Raw genomic sequence first — 19,119 nt, 5'->3', positions numbered from 1 at the left:
GTTGAGGTAAGTTGATGTAATATTTTGACACTATAAAACAGGTGTCTGTCTTTTTCAAATTATGCCGTAAAATAAAAAGTTGGTGACGAGAACAGACAATTTGAAGGAAAACAAGAAATTGAATGTTTTTGTTGAGCAAAATCTGCACTAACCTTGCCTGCGATAAAATCCACTGATTGTCACACCCACCTAAGTGGCAGCAGCTCGGCAATGATCTAGTGATCGAACCCCCCAATTACAACCCTTAATGCTGAGCGTCAAGCAGAGAGGTAAATGGGTCCCATTTTTGGAGTCTCTGGTATGACACGGCCAAGGATTGAACCCACAACCTCCCAGTCTCAAGGCAGACACTCAACCATCAGGCCACTGAGCTGGATAACCTGAATAATCAAAGGAATAAGTGATAGGATAATCCATCCATCCATCAATTTGAAAAAGATTTGTTAGTGACGTCCCAACTCCCTAGTTTTAATAATTATTGATATTGATTTACATGAAGACTGTGATCATGTTAGATTTCTCACAATAATTAGGAAAGTGATACATATGAATACGTAACACTTTATTTCTATCGCTTCCACTGTTTACTTTTTCAAATGATCACTTGTAGGCCCTACATCATTCCTGGAAAATCACTTTGCCCCTTGGGCTACTCCTTTCTTTAACAAATTGAATTGTTCCAAGCGAACTGTTGTACAAACGTGAGTGACGCAATTATTTATTCGTTAATGTGCAAAAAAAGAAAAAACATGAATGTAGGCCAGATGGGTACCCTTTGGGAAGCGGGGCGACCCCTCAGTGTCGACGTTGTCTTCCAAGGGGGAGGAGCAGGCTGGGAGGCTGTGCTCCGCTCCCATGGTGATGGTGCTAGCGAGGGTGGCACTTCAGCCCGCTTACCGGGAACGGAACGGCTGGTCAACCGGATCGCCTCAACTCTCATTCGGGGAACTTGTCTATTCAACATGCGATGGAATGCTGAACATTCGTGGTGACTCATCGAGGCTCGTTTTGGGGAAACGCTGGCGGTTTGTGGACCCGCCGGCGACGGCTAGTCGGGATGCTAGAGCTCGCCTGAGAGCACCCCAGCCGCGTACGTCGTCTTTTTCTTCGGATTTTCCTTCGAGGGTTTTCGACGACAAAGTCCACATTCAAGCATTTCAACTTCTAAAATGGTGTGTTTCGCCTTGTCCTTCGCTCGTTTCAAACCTGGATAAGAAAGGGAGGAGCAGCGACGACGTGACAACACCCCGACACGACGACCAGCGTTACTTTCCCTCGGTAAGGCAGCGAGCTCAGCCAGTGAGTGTAGCCTCGCTCAGCAGAGAGCACGAACAAATCCCGGACGAGGAAGAGACACGGTGCTGCCTATAGCTCATTGTTGACAGCCCACACACGAACGAACGTCTTTTAGTTTTTAGGCTGTGTGTAAAAGGAGTTCCACAGTTGAATAAACAGCTCCAGAGGCGCAATTATATTTCTGCCTATCCGTAAACTAGCCGCCAGTTGTACTAGTTAAACAAAATACAAACCCAAGTTCATTTGTCAAATTGCTAGCCGTGTTAGCGTTAGCTGCACTTCAGATGCTAGGTCAGGCTAGCCAGGTTGCTTGCTAACAAATATCTACTACAGTGTTGCCAAAAGGGAGATTAGACTTGGTAGCTAACGTTTAATGATGTATTTAATTTTACACATGCTCTATTATTTTAAAAGAAGGTCAGTGTAGTTCGAGTTGAGACACACAATCTTCACTTTTTTTTTCTTTTTTAAAATATCCCAGGTGTTTGTGTTAGTTGAACTAACTTCCACTTGCGTGTTGTCTTCACAGTGGCTCGTCTAGCCCAGGGATTCACTCGATCAGGGCATTTAAAAGAGCGATTGATGCATCTTGGAGTGTCCGAGTCAATGAGAGAGTGCGAGTACAGCCAAATAAGCACTCGCAGCTCCACTCCAATGGAGACCCCTTTCAAGAAGAAGACCCCCAAAAAGAAGAAGTGGGAATCCTTCCCTGGTCGGAATAAATTTTACTGCGATGGGAGGATAATGATGGCCAAGCAGACAGGGGTTTTCTACCTCACCCTTGTCCTTATTCTTGTCACTTGTGGACTTTTCTTCACCTTTGAGTGAGTATTGTTTTGAGAACCTTTATGATTCAATCTGTTATTAACTTGTGCACTTTGACCTGGAGGATTAGCGATTTCATGGGTTCACCAAAGTTTAAATGATAGAAGCAGGTCAGTTCAAGTTGCGTGTGTTTCCATTGATCCCTCTCGACTCAGTGGGATGTGAGCCTAAAGAGACTGGGTATTAACCCGAAGCTTCACTCTTTTTCCTTGTAAACAGAGTTGTAGTTGAGTGTTTTTTTTTGTGTGTTTTTTTTTTTTTACTGCCGGGGCACATAGCTGATGAAGGCATGCCTTCAGGTGCAGGTTTTTAGATTCTCATTCATTCATGCCTCTGCTGCATGATGCATGCAGAAATAAGAGAACCATCTCAATATATCAGAGTTTGCAGAGATTATTAATACTATTAATAATTGTTATTGTAGAAACTTAAGGAGAATTTTCTTCTCCGCTGTAATGATGCTGTTCCAACTTTGACATGTATCATACTGTAAATATCCGTATAGAAATTTATATAGAGTGATGCAGATGTGTCTACTCTTAATGATGCATTTTATTCATTTATAGATGCACAGCAAATTTGTCTGTGTTAAATTTCCAGTGTTCGATGACTGTTAGGATAAAAAATTACACTTTCAGAGTAAATTTCCTCAATCAAGTGTTGGAGCGGAAGCTAAGTGTAACCTGACTAGCACTACCTTGAGTGTTAAATTGACCACACCCTAATTTCTGGTGAAGGCGAAACGTTCCAATTTCCAGCGTGCTGTCGGCATGTCAATAGCGATACATCCAGTTGTTGGGTGTTGTTGTTGGGGCAGTGTGGCTCAGCAGTAGAGCGGTCGTCTCCCGACCCTGGGGGCGTCGGTTCAATCCCAGGCCAGAGTAACTTTGTCAAGGCATCCTTGAGCAACATACTGAACCCCCAAGTTCCTCATGATGCTGTGTCACCAGTAATCAAAAGCACTTTCAGAGCCTTGTAAGGAGGAAAAACACTATATAAATGAAGTACCTTTTACCAGACGGAAGTGTTAGTTTGAGGTAAATTTTTAACACTGACACTAGTGTAGAGTACTTTCAACACTACTCAGTGTTTACCAATGTAGATGTTTAACACTATACTGTGTAAGAGTTACACTGGTTAAGTGTAAAAAAAAAAAAAAGGAAAAGTGTCAGATTTACACTCATTGGTGTGGACACATATAAACTACCTTTTCTAATGTTAGATTTAACACTAGCGATTTTGCTGTGTGGTATTACCAAATACCTGTAATTCAAATGGTCACTATTGGTCAGGATGAGCATGTCACAACTAGAGATGTCCTGATCAAGAAGTTTTGGCTTCTGACAAAGAAAAATAATGAAGATAGCTAATCAAACTTTGACATTCTATATAAACCCATAATGTGATTTGAAAAATACAGAAAATCTGAAAATATCAACATTCTCAGGAACTTCTCAGGAACCACTGAATGGATTCGGCTGAAACATAAATGTCTACTTATGAAAACTATTGTGTGAAAATATGAAGTTAGGTCCTGAACAGTTAATTGTACTTAACACAACTCTTGTGAGGAAGGCGGTACAGAGAATGGATGGATAGAGGATGGCTCTATATGCCTCAAGTTGTAAGACGCCCCCACAAGGTTAGTCTTTCGTAACCTTGCCAACAACATCTTGTGAAATACTCATTATAAATGGTCGAAAATGCTTATATGCATTAAGCATCATAAAAACGCCATCAGTATTTAAAGCTGTTATCTTGAGTACATAGTACAATGTATAGATTATCTATGCTTGTTGTGATAGTTTATGCCACACCGCCACGTGCTTCCTGTTCAATGTCGGCATTCTTGAAAAAAAATGACACAAGATAGTGAATATTTTACTGAACGACATGAGTAGTATTATTCAGGTAAATTCATTCACATCAATACTTGAGTTCAGTGTGGACCAATAGTCATACATAGCTTAGTTAATGGTTCATGCTCGTGTCAAATAGACAAGACTACACAATCATTGTCATTTTATTAACAACTACATCAGCACGTTTTCTTTTTCCCTCCCCCTCCTGTGGTGACTTCAAGTAGAAAGCAGTAGGGTTGAGCTCAACATTAGAGGCATCGGGGAAGTAGATGCAACCGCGTTGTTATTTTGGGATTTACAAGAGAGTTTTGTGATTTGTTAGTGGAAGAGGCAGACAAATATATTACTCACTCCGATATTTGAAGGGAACCCCCATGTTTATTAACCCACCCCCCGAGGTCATAACAATTGAATGTGCAGGTGTATGGGGATATGCGAAAGTCTCATCTTGCAAAATCACTTGTTTGTTGACATTTTGGATAAAAATATTTGGTTTTAAGGAATATAATATACTGATACCTGAACAGAATGTCATCAGTCGCCCAAAAATGCTCAATTTTCCATCAACTTTGGCATCATCGATCATTTAATTTTGTCTGCTACTCGTGGAAACCCTTCTTTGATTTGCTGACAAGTTTTAGCTAATAATATCCACAAAAAAGCTTATACGGGCCACAATTCCGAGGTGGTCTCAAAGTGGGTTCTTTTATAAATTATAGCGATGTTTCAAACTTTGCCACTTGCTTTGAAAAAAACAACAACTTTAATAGCGCAAAATAAACATTATTCATGAGAAGAAAAGTGTAGGCAAGACAAAGTAGCTTTATTTACCGTGTGTAGCACAGTTCATACACAACATACCGGTAACTCAATGTCATTTGCATAATTAATGCATTAAATGCATTTATTAAATGTAACAAGTGTTTAAAAGGGTGGGAACCGTGTGGCAGGGGTTCGTAATGGCTTAATAGAGGCATAACCGCCCCACCCCAGAACATGTGTGGCGTATGGTCTGAGCGTTGACTGATCATGGCGAGACCTGTTCTGAGTGCAACCTGTCCTGTTAAAGCACTGGATGGTCTTGGCTACCGTGCTGCAGCTCAGTTTCAGGGTGTTGGCAACCTTCTTAAAAGCTAGTCCATATTTATGTATTTATTTATCTATTTATTTATTTAGTCAGATCTTCAGCAAGTTCTTTGCCATGAGGTGTGCCATGTTGAACTTACAATTAAATACAGTATGTATGGAAGATGTGAGGGATGTACTCACTTTTGTGAGATACTGTAAATAGACACTGACCTGAGAACCGCCAACACATGGGTTTACCACAGTGCATTGTTTTTTTCACCCTCTGACTAATCACTGTCATCACAGAAACCCGATCAGCACTAGATAGATAACAATCCTGCACCATCATGGATCTAGTTACTCAATCAAGGCTGCCTGTCAGGGTAAAGTGCTTTCTAATACATATATACAAAGAGAGCCTAATAGGAAAACTACTGTGTGTGTAGTGCATAATGGCTACTGTTCACTATATTCATGATGCCTTTGCTTTTTGTTCCATTATGTCATAGGACCATAAGACCACATTTTGAGACAAGGACCAGGACAGTCACATCTGAAATGTTGTCAGTGCTTGAGTGTGAATTATTAACAATTTTCTATGGCTTAGATGATGTGTACTGTATTTAGTTTTTTTGTTGTTGTTTTTTTAGCTTGTTTTGTCCTGTAGTAAAACCTGAGATTAAGAACGAGCTTTCTGACACTAGGTAACTCATTTCAGTCTAGAATGCCTCGATAATCTTGAAATTTCATTCTACCCTGCACAGATTCAAAACACCCTGTGCCGGATAGCAAAGCAGCCTCTGAACATAATGTTCAGAGGCTGCTTTGCCAAATAGGTATAGTTTTGTCTATTCTGTCCAAATGACATTTTCCCAGCTTTGTTGCTTGTCAATATGCATTATGGCAAATTTCAGTCTGGCGTTCTTATGATATGCTTCCAACAGTAGTGTCCTCTTTGGTTACTTTGCCATGAAGTCCACAGATTTGTGCCATCTGACACTGATGTGTCTTGACCTTGGAGTTACCTTATTTCTCTGGAGGTTGTTCAGGGTTTTATGGTTACCTTTTTTTAATCCTATTAGCCGTCTCTTCAATTTGTCATCCATTTTCCTCTTGTGGCCGCGTCCAGGGAGGTTTGACAAGTCCCACAGACCTGAAACATCTGAGTGATATATGCAGCTGTAGTCACAGGAACATCAACATAGACATGGTCTTTTTTCTTTAATCCTTTACACATTTGTCTATATTTTTCTTTCCAGTCACCTGAGACAACTCTCTTCTTTATTTTCTATGGTTCACTGTGGTGCGCACACTTAGCCAAATAGAAACCATCCAGATCAACTGACTCAAGGCTCCTGATGTTTTTTGTTTTTTTTGCTGTATTATGCAGTGATTGAGGCGCGAAATCGTGTGCACATGCTGTACATTAACACATCTATCACTATTGACCTCTGGACCACTTAATCTTTGAATACATTGTCACCTTAGCAGACAAACACATCCGTGGTCAAAGGACAGTCTATCAAGAGAGCACGAGTGACGTGTCATGCTAAATCTTCACCCTCCACCCTAATTCACTAGATTATTTTATGGATTTCCACTTGCAATTCATGTTACACTTATGTCAAAGTTTGCTTGATTCAGAATAAACACAGTATGTGAATTTAAATTGATTCACTGTGTTCAGTTACAAGTTGTAATTGTTAATAGTTGCAATCAGATTTGGACAGTAACATATAAACACAGTGACTTTATATAGAAAAGATGAAGATGTATTTTATCATTTCACAGCCCTGGGCTAAACACACAGATTTAGTTTTCAAAATTGTCTTTGTTGAGTGAGTCACAAATTCAATCAGAAATTTCACAGTACAGCCAAATAAATGCAAGGAAAAATCCCTCTTGGGTCAGCAGGAAGGAACGTCAGTACTGATTTGCAGTCTTTTTGTGGATCATATCCATCAGTAGCTCAGTTCTCAACAGCCAAATAAACTGTTGATCAATTAACATGGCGGCGTTTTATGCCCTTTAGTGGGGTTTTGTTGTTGTTCTGCCGAGACAGCTCATTCATGTTGCTGTTTCCAGGGTAACCACGTTGGATTTCAAACCTGTCTGACATCGGAGACGTTGTCTCCATAGCAACAAAACTCCAAAATCTTAAATATATGTGAGATTTTCTAACAGATGTGTCCATTCATTCAATATCCTTCTTTTGATTTCATCAAAGGTTGATAGCTCATCGTTTGTACTGCTCAAATTGTTCTCAGATGGGAAGATCTTTGCCACATATTTATTGATTTGTTTGTGGCCCTCACAATTGCATCCATCCTGCTGGAATGGCTTGCATGGAATTCTGACCATCGCTTTTGGTGGCATGACAGCCTATTCAATATTTTGTTGCTATATCATTCACTCTCTGCGGGCAAGTTTTACACTTTTGTCTCCACAACTGCTACTGTCCAGTGTATGGGGAAGTGAAAAACTAAACTTATTACTGTTGTCAATGACCACCCTCTCAAAAGATGACGATAGGGTCTTGAAAATGTTGGTCCGTCCACTATGGAGCAATTTTCACCATTATTTTGTCAGTTTGGGAATTAGTGGGTTACCGTAATATTTTTTTTCTTTGCGTCCTAATTGTCCAAGATGTGAATGGATTTGAGATAAAATCCTGATTTACTAATTTTATTGGCAACTCTTTTGCATCTGTTATTGGTTTACTGCTTTGGTTTCTTATGTTGGTTGACCTTTCTCTCAGGACCGAGGGTGTTAATCCCCAGCTGTTTGCGGGAGGAAAAAGGAAGACTGCTAATGATTCTTGATTTTAATTAACATGGACCGGCAATCTATGTAAATTTCCTGGGTTCATGTTTCTATCCCCTGCTGTCTGCTTTTGTGGAACCCAACCCGGCGAGCCTAAAAATAATTTGGCTCTGTTTACGTAAATAACTGAGGTTGGCATATATACGCGGATGCAACTGTATCACACTATACTCCAACCCCCATCCCACCTAAGGTGTTGCCATATGAGACGGAAATGTGATTTTATTTACTAGAAACGCGTTACACATTATATTGGGAACTAATTGACTTACTAGTAATAATGAATTTTGTAACACAATGCTTTTTTTTTTTGGTCTTTTTAAAAATACAGTCAATCTGTCACCACCTCAGTTTTTCAAGGTATGATTCAGGTTTAGCACTGCTTGCTGCTCGTCCTTTCGCAAAAGCGTTACTCCACCGAGTATCACCCAGAAAAATGGCATTTTGAAACCCAACCCCTTCCAATTTCAGTGATCGGATCTACAGTCGCTGAGATATCAAAATTGAAATGTTTTTCCTTTTTTGCGAATAAACTTTACACTAATCTGATTTATAATAATTGTATTTTGTTAATTATGTGATCTGCTGTAATGTAACTCACTGGTTCCATCAATGACGTTGACTTCGATCAGATCCTTGAATTGAGACATTACAGCCGCAGTGTTTCCAAAATATACATTTATCTGTGGCGGGCTGCCACAAATTAGATTTGGATGTCACGAATAGATTTTGGCACTACCTGAAAACCGTTGTATTAACTTTAAGCTTCTTTTTTTTTTTTTTTTACTGCACGGAGATTGTGTTGCTGGGCTCCTTGTGTGCTCACTGTGTGAGTCTGCTAATCGAGACCCGTATTACTTTCTTTCTTGTATGGTACTGCAAATACAGTACCTCAAATGACTGAAGTAGTAAATGTATTCTTGTATAAGTTTGCGAATCAATCTTAGTGGTATCGGAGGCATTGGACAGCTCAAACAGTATCGATCCCCAAGACACTCCAGCAGGCATAATGGCCATCTCGTCACAGCACACTCAGTTGTTGTCTTTGTGTGTATTTTTGCTTGGGCACACCACTCTTTGTTGGACAAAGCCTACATGCAGTCGTCAGATATTTTGAGTTTAGTTGCGTAAAGACTACTATGAGAAGCAAGCCAAAGATGCAGCACCGGACTCTGCATGGTATTTTTTTCTCTCAACTTTTTCTCCTTTCCTCGTTTACTAACGTGAAACAAGTGTACAGGAGTGCTAGGCCAGGATGGTGGCGCTCATGATAACCGCTTTTTGGTACACTTTTGTTTTGTTTTTGAATGACTTATACGACACCATTGTAAGATGCGATTGCTGAGTCTTTATCTATCAAACGCAAAATCTCTGGTACATAAAACAGACGATTTAGAATTACATGTTCAATTTGTTGTCCCTGTAACAAACAGCACAAGCGCCTCCACAGCTGACTCACTAAAACGCATTCAAATATAATGGGCGGTATCAACATGTGCCTCCACCTCTGTACAACTAAATGCGATCACCACAAATCATTATGGGTTAAAGGGATTACATGGGATTACATGGGATTGTTTTATTACAGCAGATTACAATTTGGGAGACTGACGTGTGTGGGAATTCTATCCACTTACTGGTCATTTAGCAGCAAAGTGCTTAATCTGTATGCATTACACTTGGCGTGTATTAAAGCATGCATTTTGGTGTACTGTACAGCACATTTGCAAGGGTTTGTTTTAGTGCAGACAGAGACAGACCTGGATTATTATTTTGTCATTTGTTCTTCTCTCAATATTATTGCTTGTCTTCTCAGCTGCCCGTTCCTGTCTGAGAATTTGACGCCGGTTATCCCAGTGATAGGAGGAGTGCTTTTTCTCTTTGTGCTGGGAACACTGCTGAGAACCAGCTTCAGTGACCCAGGGGTGCTACCCAGGGCCACTCCAGACGAAGCAGCCGACCTGGAGAGGCAAATAGGTAAGAAAACCCACCAATTCCACGTTTGGTCATCAGAATTGTTGCAATGAATAGAGATGGGAGAGTTCCGGAGCAAGGATTGCACAAGAATGATTAATTTATTTTGATTTCTGAATTGTTTTTATAAACCAGTTAAGGGTCCCACTGTACATTCAATAAGTGAGGCACGGTTGCTTTTTTTAAGACAAGTCCTCATCCACATTCTAATGACACAGCAGCAGGAACAACTGAGGGTTCGAGGACACAGCAGCATGGTCCCATGGTCTCTGCATTGAAACCATAGTCTTTAGATTGGTAGACGACCACTATACCACTTGAGCCATGCCTCCCCATATTCCACTCTAACCATTCAAATGATTTCTGATGCATTTGAAATCCAATTCACAATGTATAAGTCTAAACATTGGGTGCCTTAAGAAAATTAATAAAAACATCTTACCATGCAGTAATATGATTCTTGTGTGTCAGTTATGAGTTACATATTGAAGATTCCACTCTATTTGCAGTCTGTAGTGTGACGTGTCTTTTTCTGACTGCCAGTCCTTCAGGTTACTGAGACATCATTAAACAAACTCTGGAATGGTTTAATTAATCTAATTAGAAGGCTAAGCTCCTAATTAGCTTTTGCTTTAGTGGTGATTGGTGAAGCACATAGTGCAGAGCAGTGCACGGCAACAACATACTGAAGACAACCCAAGTGACTTTTTTCTGAGAATAAACAAATTATAAGTGGAAAACATGTACAATGTTGACCCAAATTCCACACTACCACCATTGGCTTTTGTGCACAACAAGTAACTGTTTGTCGACCACAAACTTTTCACGTCACTGGTTATATTGTTCTGCCTGGAGCCAACTTTGCTTGTATTTTATTTTATTTTTTTTTTTTAAACTAGTGGTATGGTGGAGGTGGGACGATGCTGCGCTGTGTATTGTAACAGTCACTACACTGTTTAACTGTTAGTGCCACTGAGGCATTACACAGTACTATATTACATCTCCCTCCTTTCCAGGCCTCTTTGCTATTGTTTGTTCATCTTCCTACAAACACTGCACAATGACCAGCCATCTTGTTATCATGCGTCATTATGTGCAATGTTCATGGTTTGACTGCACAGTGCTAGGTTGGTCTGTTTCTCTTTGTATGCAAACAACATGTCATTGCATCATACCAGATGATGTACAAAAATTCTCCTGAAACTTTCCAATCCAATTACCATCCCCTTTTCTCTAGCTTTGTTGTCCAGTGTGTGATGCAGCTGGCCCCAGTCTTGGCATGGCAGATTTACATGCGAGACTTCCCAGGCACATCTGTTTGCTCTTATCCTGATCATCCAGCTTCATTCCGAACTCCAATAGCAATCAGCCTAGCTGTGATTTGCAAGGAAAAGACTTCATGTCCCTGTTTTTTTCTTGTTTTTAATTACACTGTAGGGTGCCTGACTGTGTTAAAAAAAAAATGATTAGACTGGATTAACAAAATCTACTTGCATGTCAGATACTCGATTTGATAGATCATTTGTTTGTACTTAGGTCAAATTGTTCCTGCTTTCTGATCCTTTCCCTACACAGGACCTATTCCGAGTATTCCCTTCTCTTCAAACAGAGAAATGAGTACCGCACTCTGTGTGAAATGTTACTCCTTTTCTGTCTTTACTGTAATCAGATGTTCACTCCACTAACCAATTATTTACACTAACCCAGTCATCCTTACATTTCGCAGGCGTCGGGCAGAATATTCATAATTCCAAAATCAGCACTTTTCGGGAGTCCCCAATAATTGCAGCTAGGTATGTCCCGATCACATGATCGAAAATCGGGCCAGATAACGTCATTGGAATCGGGTGGGGAAAAAAGACTTTTTAAAAAAAATCATGTTTTTGCCATTTTCGCTACAATCAGTTATTTTTCATTGGTTAAGTTTTCTTAAAAACATTAGTGTTTTCATTTTAAATGTGTCAATTTTAGTTTGAGTTATTTTGTTAATTTTTAATAACTAAGGATTGAAATGTTTTACCGCTGCTCCACTAGCTCTATAAAAGGTGGCATGTTGGAATAGTTTTGTTTAAAGATTATATATATAATTTTTTTTTGGGGGGGGAAGGGGGGCAATTTGGATGCACCCTTTTTTTTTTCCCTCCTGAATACATTGCCGAGGCATTGGGTCGGGACTCGGTGTCAACAGATCTTCAAAATCAGGTGAATCGGACATGGACTCGTGCAAAAAAAAAATTATTGTGACATAGGAGGTACTGACCCGACGGCAGTAATATCTTAATGTAAATTACTTTACTTACAATAATCCATCCATTATCTGAGCCGCTTATCCTTACAAGGGTCACGGGCGAGCTGGAGCCTATCCCAGCTGTCTTCGGTACACCCTGAACTGGTTGCCAGCCAGTCTACTTACTATACAATCAATTGGACTAATATCAATCATGTACTGTACTGTATGTACAGTATGCCTGTCATTTTGTAACGGATACACTGGCCACCAGTAAGCCAGGAACATTAGCACTGTTGTCAAGTCAATCCTATAGGTTCAAGTTCAACATCGGTGCTAGTGATTTGCTTGCAAAACAACAGTAGACCTAATGTCTGAAAAAGGAGTGACATCATGGTATTGTCATTCTCCCTGTAGGGAGCGTATTGTGATAGCCATGACTAGGTAAAGATTTCTGTGATATCTTGCAAATGTTGCCCTCATTGTGTAAACAGGCATCTTGCTATCTTGCTCAATCGCACAAACTTAACGGCAGTTCATCAAACGAGACCATACACATTGACTTTACTAGAACATAAATCCTGTCTTGCGGGTCTGATCACCTCGGAGAATGACCAGACAACATTAGTTGTGCTTTTTTTTTTTTTTTTTTAAGGTGAGAAACACCTCTCCTTATGTGAAAGGCTAGGTTAGAGATCATTTTGTATTGTATTACTAGTGATGGGCGAGTACCATTACCATTCTTCGGTATCAGGCCTCATTTAAAGGTATCGGTACTCATGAAGGCCAATACCAGCTACTGATACTTATGGCAAAAACATCCAACATCAAGTAATTCATCGCTATCAGTTGGCGCTACACTGCGACGAATCATGACTGTCAGAAAAGGGTATTTTTTCACAATTATGTCTTTGTGTTAATTGAAATTTTGTGTATCAAAAGTACTAGCGGTATCGACGAGTCCTCGAATGAATACTCGTACTAGTATAAGTCTGAAAAAAAGTGGTATCGAACGTCCCTATTTAATAACAGTGGAATCACTCTTAAAGTGGTATGAGCCAATGCGTGCATAATAATCAGTTGCCTTTAGCAGAGCCATTGCTGATTTATAATGTTACACGGTTCTCTAGAAACTTTACAGACAAGGAATGACATAATCGATAACTTGAAGCAATGGTCACATCTTTACTTATTGACTAATAATGTGTGTAAATAAAGTATGAAATTCATTATGAAAACTGTAGAGCCAAATGTCAGTATGGCCAAATTTAGTGATACATTCTCATAGTCTTGCTCAGTAGCTTTAATTGTCTTTGTTTTATATTGGAAAGAAAATATAGCCTAAAGATAATGAATAGCACGCTGTTGATTGAAGAAATTGTAAAATGAAGGATCACACTCCCCCCCAAATTGGATGCAATTATTTTTTCTTCATCGTGCCCAATCTAATATCAATGCTTGCTTGATGGCTGGCATGTCCTCTCCGCTACAACTTGCCAAATCCAAACGGCTCCCTAAAGTATTAATCAGACTGAGAGATGGCCAGAGCTTCTTTCCTTCCATCTAATACCGGGCCAAGCTAGCTGCTGAATGTTAGGGCAGTATTGGTGCCAGCAGAGGAAATGGATTTTTGATGGCTTAAGGCTCAGATGAGTGGAAAAAGGAAGGCGACATCAGTCAAAGATGCTGTGATGTTTACGTGTCAATCAACAAGGATGTTTGAAGTGGACACTTCACTGCACAGAAGCCTTATTTTATGTTAGGGGACTGGATTGGAGTTCCATGAATTAGAGCTCTTGCATTTCCCTTAAGTTTTACACCGTCTCACCGAAAATAGTTGTGTGAATCAAAACTGTTGAACCGAACTATGTGGAGTCAGTTAATTCCCTCATGTAAGATGGCAATTTAGTGCCGTCACATAAAGTTCGATATTAAATGTGCAGGTTCTGGATCTCTATTAGAGAATTCAGCTGTCAACTATTATGGCTTGACTGCATACACCTAAATATGTCAGGCTTTAACATCCTCTGCCTCTATATTTTGGGATGTCGGTTGCACTACTGTAAATACACTTTTCTGTAACAGACAATAGAGCGAGGAAGTTTGGGTGTTGAGCAGCCGCACACCTCCCCTGACCACCCACATGGCACAACTATTGTATCCAAGTTATAATCATGCTGTGATCGCCTTCGGTTCAACTGATTAGATTTAATAACGACACAACGGGCAACTTTTTTTTCCTACACTAGCTCCTCGCTTCTTAGAGTGATGATGCATGTCTGAACAGGCGCGTAGTCACGGCTTTGTCCACACCCACAAATATTTCTTCTTTTTTTTATAGCATCTGTGATTCATTCACTTCTTGTGTGTTGAAACAAAATAATACTTGTAATTTAAAATTGACAATGGCAATATTTTTATTCATTTTTTTACCCCCTTCTTCTATGATTTTCAGTTGCTCCGTGTTTATAGTAGCACGTAATGAAAACGATAGAAACAAAAATAGATTCAAGAAACTCACTGGCTCAGCAGGAGGAGTTGAAATGTACCAGAAAAGGGGTTACACTGAGGAGAGAAAAAAATTGCCCAGTCAATGAACTTTTTTTAACACAAGCATTCTATCTTCATACAGAACAAATGGAAAAACTGCAACCAGTTTAGGGTTTATCCTACCTCTCTTTCAAAGTCAGTTAACCCGGCCGGGACTCTTTTGAAGATTAACTGTGTAGAAAATCAATGAATGGATGAATGAATGGATGGACTTAATATCCTTTGAGCCAAAAGCACTTTGGTCTTGACAGACTATGTATAAAAGTCTGTGTACACTAGATACCAATAGTGATATAATATAGATGTTACTCCAATTTGAATGTAGCCTCAGCTAATGCTGCATTTGAGGAAGGTGGGAAGTCAGATTTATCCCACTCTGATTGTCCCATCCTCAATGCGTTTGAGGCAAATGTAAACAACAAAGATGGCCTATTCCGATAAATTGTTTGTTGTTCTGGTTAATCCAAATCACGTTGTGTTACATGAACCTATTCCAAATAGTTAAATTAAAGTAACAATACATAAATTTAATTAAATATCTGTTTAAAATCTTGTAAATTAGGTTTTGCCATTGTTGGGGTCCCTTTTTTCCCCCCGACTTCGCAACTCGGTTGTACGAGTTCAAAGGGACGTTCCGGTGCGCACTTCCTGGTATGAAGTTAAAAAAAAGTCAGACTTTCCATTTTCCTTGAACGCAACATTAGTCTGTGACCAAAGCCACGGGGCCTCGGTAACATGGCCGTGCACAAGACTTGCATGGTAAACAAGCTGATGTTAACCGCCGCTACTACATTGCTAGCCTGACTTATTTGTGATGGAATATTGCAGAGTGGCTGGATCACATGGCACCCCCAATTACACATGCTTATCCTTGTTTTTGGATCTGTCCAATTCATTCTTTTTAACTTTTGTTGCTAACCAGAGATGAACGTTCCCCTTAAACCTCAGCTAAGCTCCCAAACCGCAAGGAAAGAAGTCAGTGCAAGGCTGTGGGGAGATACAACAGGCTGTGATTGTACAGCAAATGATTGACAACACCTCAAACAATAGGTTGGAGTTATTTTGGACCGTTGGAAATTTTGAATCTGATTTGAATGGCCACAACATGTGTGGTCCCTTAAGGGTCAGTTCTTTGACCCCTTTTGTTCAGACTGTACATGCTACCTCTGGGTCAAATTCTTTGATTTAGACTAGATTTTATTGTCATTCAAATGCACTAATTATACTAAACGTTATGTCGTTGCACGGCTCAAGCAGAAGAATACAACTAAATATTGTAAGAAAACAAACAAAACCAACAACTAATCTTTATCAGGGTGTCCAGTGGCTTACTTACATGAGACAGGGCCACCCTCTTAAAACAACTTTTTTTTTTTTTATCCTTTTGGTGTTTTGACAAAAGCACTTAGCATTTTATTTAGATAACTTGAAGTCTTTTATGTAATTGAATTGTAAAATGAAATTATGTCCGTTCTTTTACAATTTTTGCTGTTTTTTTTAATCTTTTTGTTCTAATGCTAATGCGAATAAAGCCCTCTGAAAACATCAGCTAATGTCTCTCATTAGAGACCTATTCTTAAGTCTGTGCGGACCTAATATTCATATGATTGTGCAAGGAGTCCATTATCATTAATAAATTAAGTCCACTCTCTCACATAGCACAAAGTGGTCATACTAGGAAAATGCGGACTCTCGATATGACATGTATTTAAACATGGCATGGATAACTTCACGTGAGAGCAGCCTAAAAATGTCATGGTAAGCATGATGGATTATAATTTGTTTGTAATAAGAGGTTTGACCAACATTTGTGCAAGTACTCCGTTCTCACCTTTACATGCACAGCTTGGTAGCAATTAGTTTCCTGTTGTATGCCAGCAGGCAACAGTAAGTGTAGTTTGGCTGACATTGAAACCTCATCTATGTTGTTTTCATCACTTCCCAGTCTACTTGGCCTCTATCGTCTCATATGGACCACTTGCTTTCGCAGCCAGAAATGTGGAAATGCTTAGGTCTGCAGAAAGCAACTTTATTGATAACTCTACTCTCGATTAGTTTGCATGTTGCATAAGTGAGTGTTGTTAGTCTTGATGGACAGGTTGATATGCACTAAAGGTGTGACCAAAGATGACAAGCCTGTTGTTCTACACTACATTTTCTTTTCAGTTACACGAGAGTCTGGCTGCAGACCTCACCTCTGAGTTTTCCCACCTCCTCTTCACGTCTCCGTAGACCTCAACCTCTAGTCTAGCAATACGGAAATACATTGAATAATTTCAAAATAAAATTGCTTCTTTTTTTTTTCAGTTTCAGTGTTTTAATGAAATATGTCAAAATCAGAGGTCATTATATTGCCATAAAGATTGATTAGCAACAGGAATATCAGTCTACAGTACTTTGATAATGTCAAATGTTCCCAAAAAATAAATATATGAATTACCTCAAATTTACTCTTATTATAGTTTAAAAATAACAATGAACCGTAAACAACCCCCCCCCCCCCCAAAAAAAAAAACAAAAAAAACAATACAGCATACAGTATGTGTTGCTTTTTCTCAAATGCTTGACCTCTTCTTATTAAAGGGTATCTATTACATTTTAAAACAAAATAACCTAAACTACTCTTTTTTTCTACAGCTCCTTATTTTGAATAGTTAAAAAAACAATCACTAATTCTTTGTTGAGAGATCAGAAACAGATCAAGAAACTCACAATTTGGATCAGATCACGGATTTGAGTCGTGGATCGGATTGTTGTTGTTGTTTTTAATCAGCATTTTTTTTTTTAAATACAACAAAGTAAAACAAGATCAATAGAACCTTGTTTTCATTTATTTTATCAAACACTTTTGCCCATAAAACAAACAAAAAATGTCAAATGTGGCCATTTTGAATTTCGGAACACTAAGTGCAATATAAGGAAGGATACCTTCTTATTTTATTTATGGACCATTGACTGCGTTGATTGATTCAACAGAAATGAATACAGGGTGTTTCATTTTAATACGTCACTTCTACAAAATCTCATATCTCGGTAACTGGCAAAAGTAGCAGGATAAAATTGGTTTCGTTGGAAAGGTAAAGTCTCAGCTTTTTGCGTAAAATTCCATTTCCACCGATTAGTCTCTTATGTGTGTGGTGTGCAATTTCCCCTTGAGGGACACCAATGAGTTAATAATTTACAACAACGAAAAATAAAGTAGCTGTCACGTTCATCTACTTGAGGCCTGTGAAAAATATTAGGCATCATATATAGCCTAAGCAATGTGCTAAAACTCACGAGGAATTCTTCCAAAAGCTGGTGTCTTAGTTTTAGCAAATAATAATAACAACTGGCTGTTCTACTAAGAACTAAAGTACTTGTCATAAAGGGATGCAATCTTTTTGAAACTGTACTTGTCACCAAAGGTGATTTTTCTGAATTGAAGTAGTACCAACCACTTGTAGTATGAGTGTTGAGCTATTTATATTATTTACCTGATTCATAATTATGGTAAATTATTGACATTTTTGCACATCTAAGGCAAAATTTGGTTACAACTGTGTCAAATGTTGTGTCATCTCCTAAAGCATAACTTTCCTATTAGTGAGACTTTTACCAATCATCTGTTGCCTGTGGGCCAAATTCTCTTTCACTTACACTTTGTTTTCTTTTTTCCCTCTATTGTTAAGATGTGGCGAATGGCAGTACAGGCTACAGGCCACCACCCAGGACCAAGGAGGTGGTCATCAATGGCCAAACTGTCAAGCTGAAGTACTGTTTCACTTGCAAAATCTTCAGACCCCCACGTGCCTCTCACTGCAGCCTCTGTGATAATTGTGTGGGTGAGTGAAACACTTCACACGATCTGTCGGCATTATGGATTTTAGTGTCTTCTTTATTATAGCCAGCACATATGAACTCAACTGAATAAAATGACTAATTACATGCACCTTTACGCAACTGCTCCAGCTAAACTATGTTGAACATCAGATCGACAGATTACGGACATCCATCCATTTATCCGTTTTCGATACCACCTCTCCCAGTGGTTGGAAGCTTGAGTGTCTCATCTCGTGCTCACGCTCACTTCAACCAGACATTGATAATTAAAGACATGAGCAGGTTAGTTGTGGATGATCTGCCACTGTGGCCAGCTGGGGAAAACCCCCACTCTAAACTAGAGAATTTATTTATTATGACTTAATGAGAGTAATCTTGATTTACAACAGACATTATACTTATGTCTGCTAAGTACAGTATGATTGTTTTCTCCTAAGAGTTGCCCTTTAAGCACTGAATTAGATGCTATTGGATTAATCCCCAGTCATTCTCAGATTCCAAATCATCAATGTATAACAGCATTCTGACTTTTGATAACATCTACTTCTTGCACCTTTTTTTTTTTACAGCCCCCATCATATCTAAAGGCCATAGTTTAGTCACAGTCACTTTTCCATTCATTTTGGACCACTGCTATTTTTTTCTACAGAATTTATTTATTTTTCGTATTGC

General features: G+C 39.2%; 1 protein-coding gene across 4 annotated transcripts in view; it reads left to right on the top strand.

The window, feature by feature from the left end:
• The first annotated feature begins 769 nt into the window (after positions 1-769).
• zdhhc14 (zDHHC palmitoyltransferase 14) overlaps positions 770-19,119 on the top strand; it is a 30,025-nt gene continuing 11,675 nt past the window's right edge. The window contains exons 1-4 of one of the 4 annotated variants that reach the window (XM_077554896.1): positions 770-1,358; positions 1,826-2,120; positions 9,691-9,851; positions 18,297-18,449. In XM_077554896.1, coding sequence (XP_077411022.1) covers positions 1,879-2,120; positions 9,691-9,851; positions 18,297-18,449 — 556 coding nt within the window. In that variant the 5' untranslated portion in view covers positions 770-1,358; positions 1,826-1,878. The remainder of the gene's footprint in view (positions 1,359-1,825; positions 2,121-9,690; positions 9,852-18,296; positions 18,450-19,119) is intronic. The other 3 variants (XM_077554981.1, XM_077555053.1, XM_077554812.1) reach the window with 3 other exon arrangements.

Source organism: Vanacampus margaritifer, chromosome 1 (genome assembly GCF_051991255.1).
Source record: "Vanacampus margaritifer isolate UIUO_Vmar chromosome 1, RoL_Vmar_1.0, whole genome shotgun sequence".
Classification (NCBI taxonomy): Eukaryota; Metazoa; Chordata; class Actinopteri; order Syngnathiformes; family Syngnathidae; genus Vanacampus; species Vanacampus margaritifer.
This window is presented reverse-complemented; position numbering and strand designations above follow the sequence as displayed.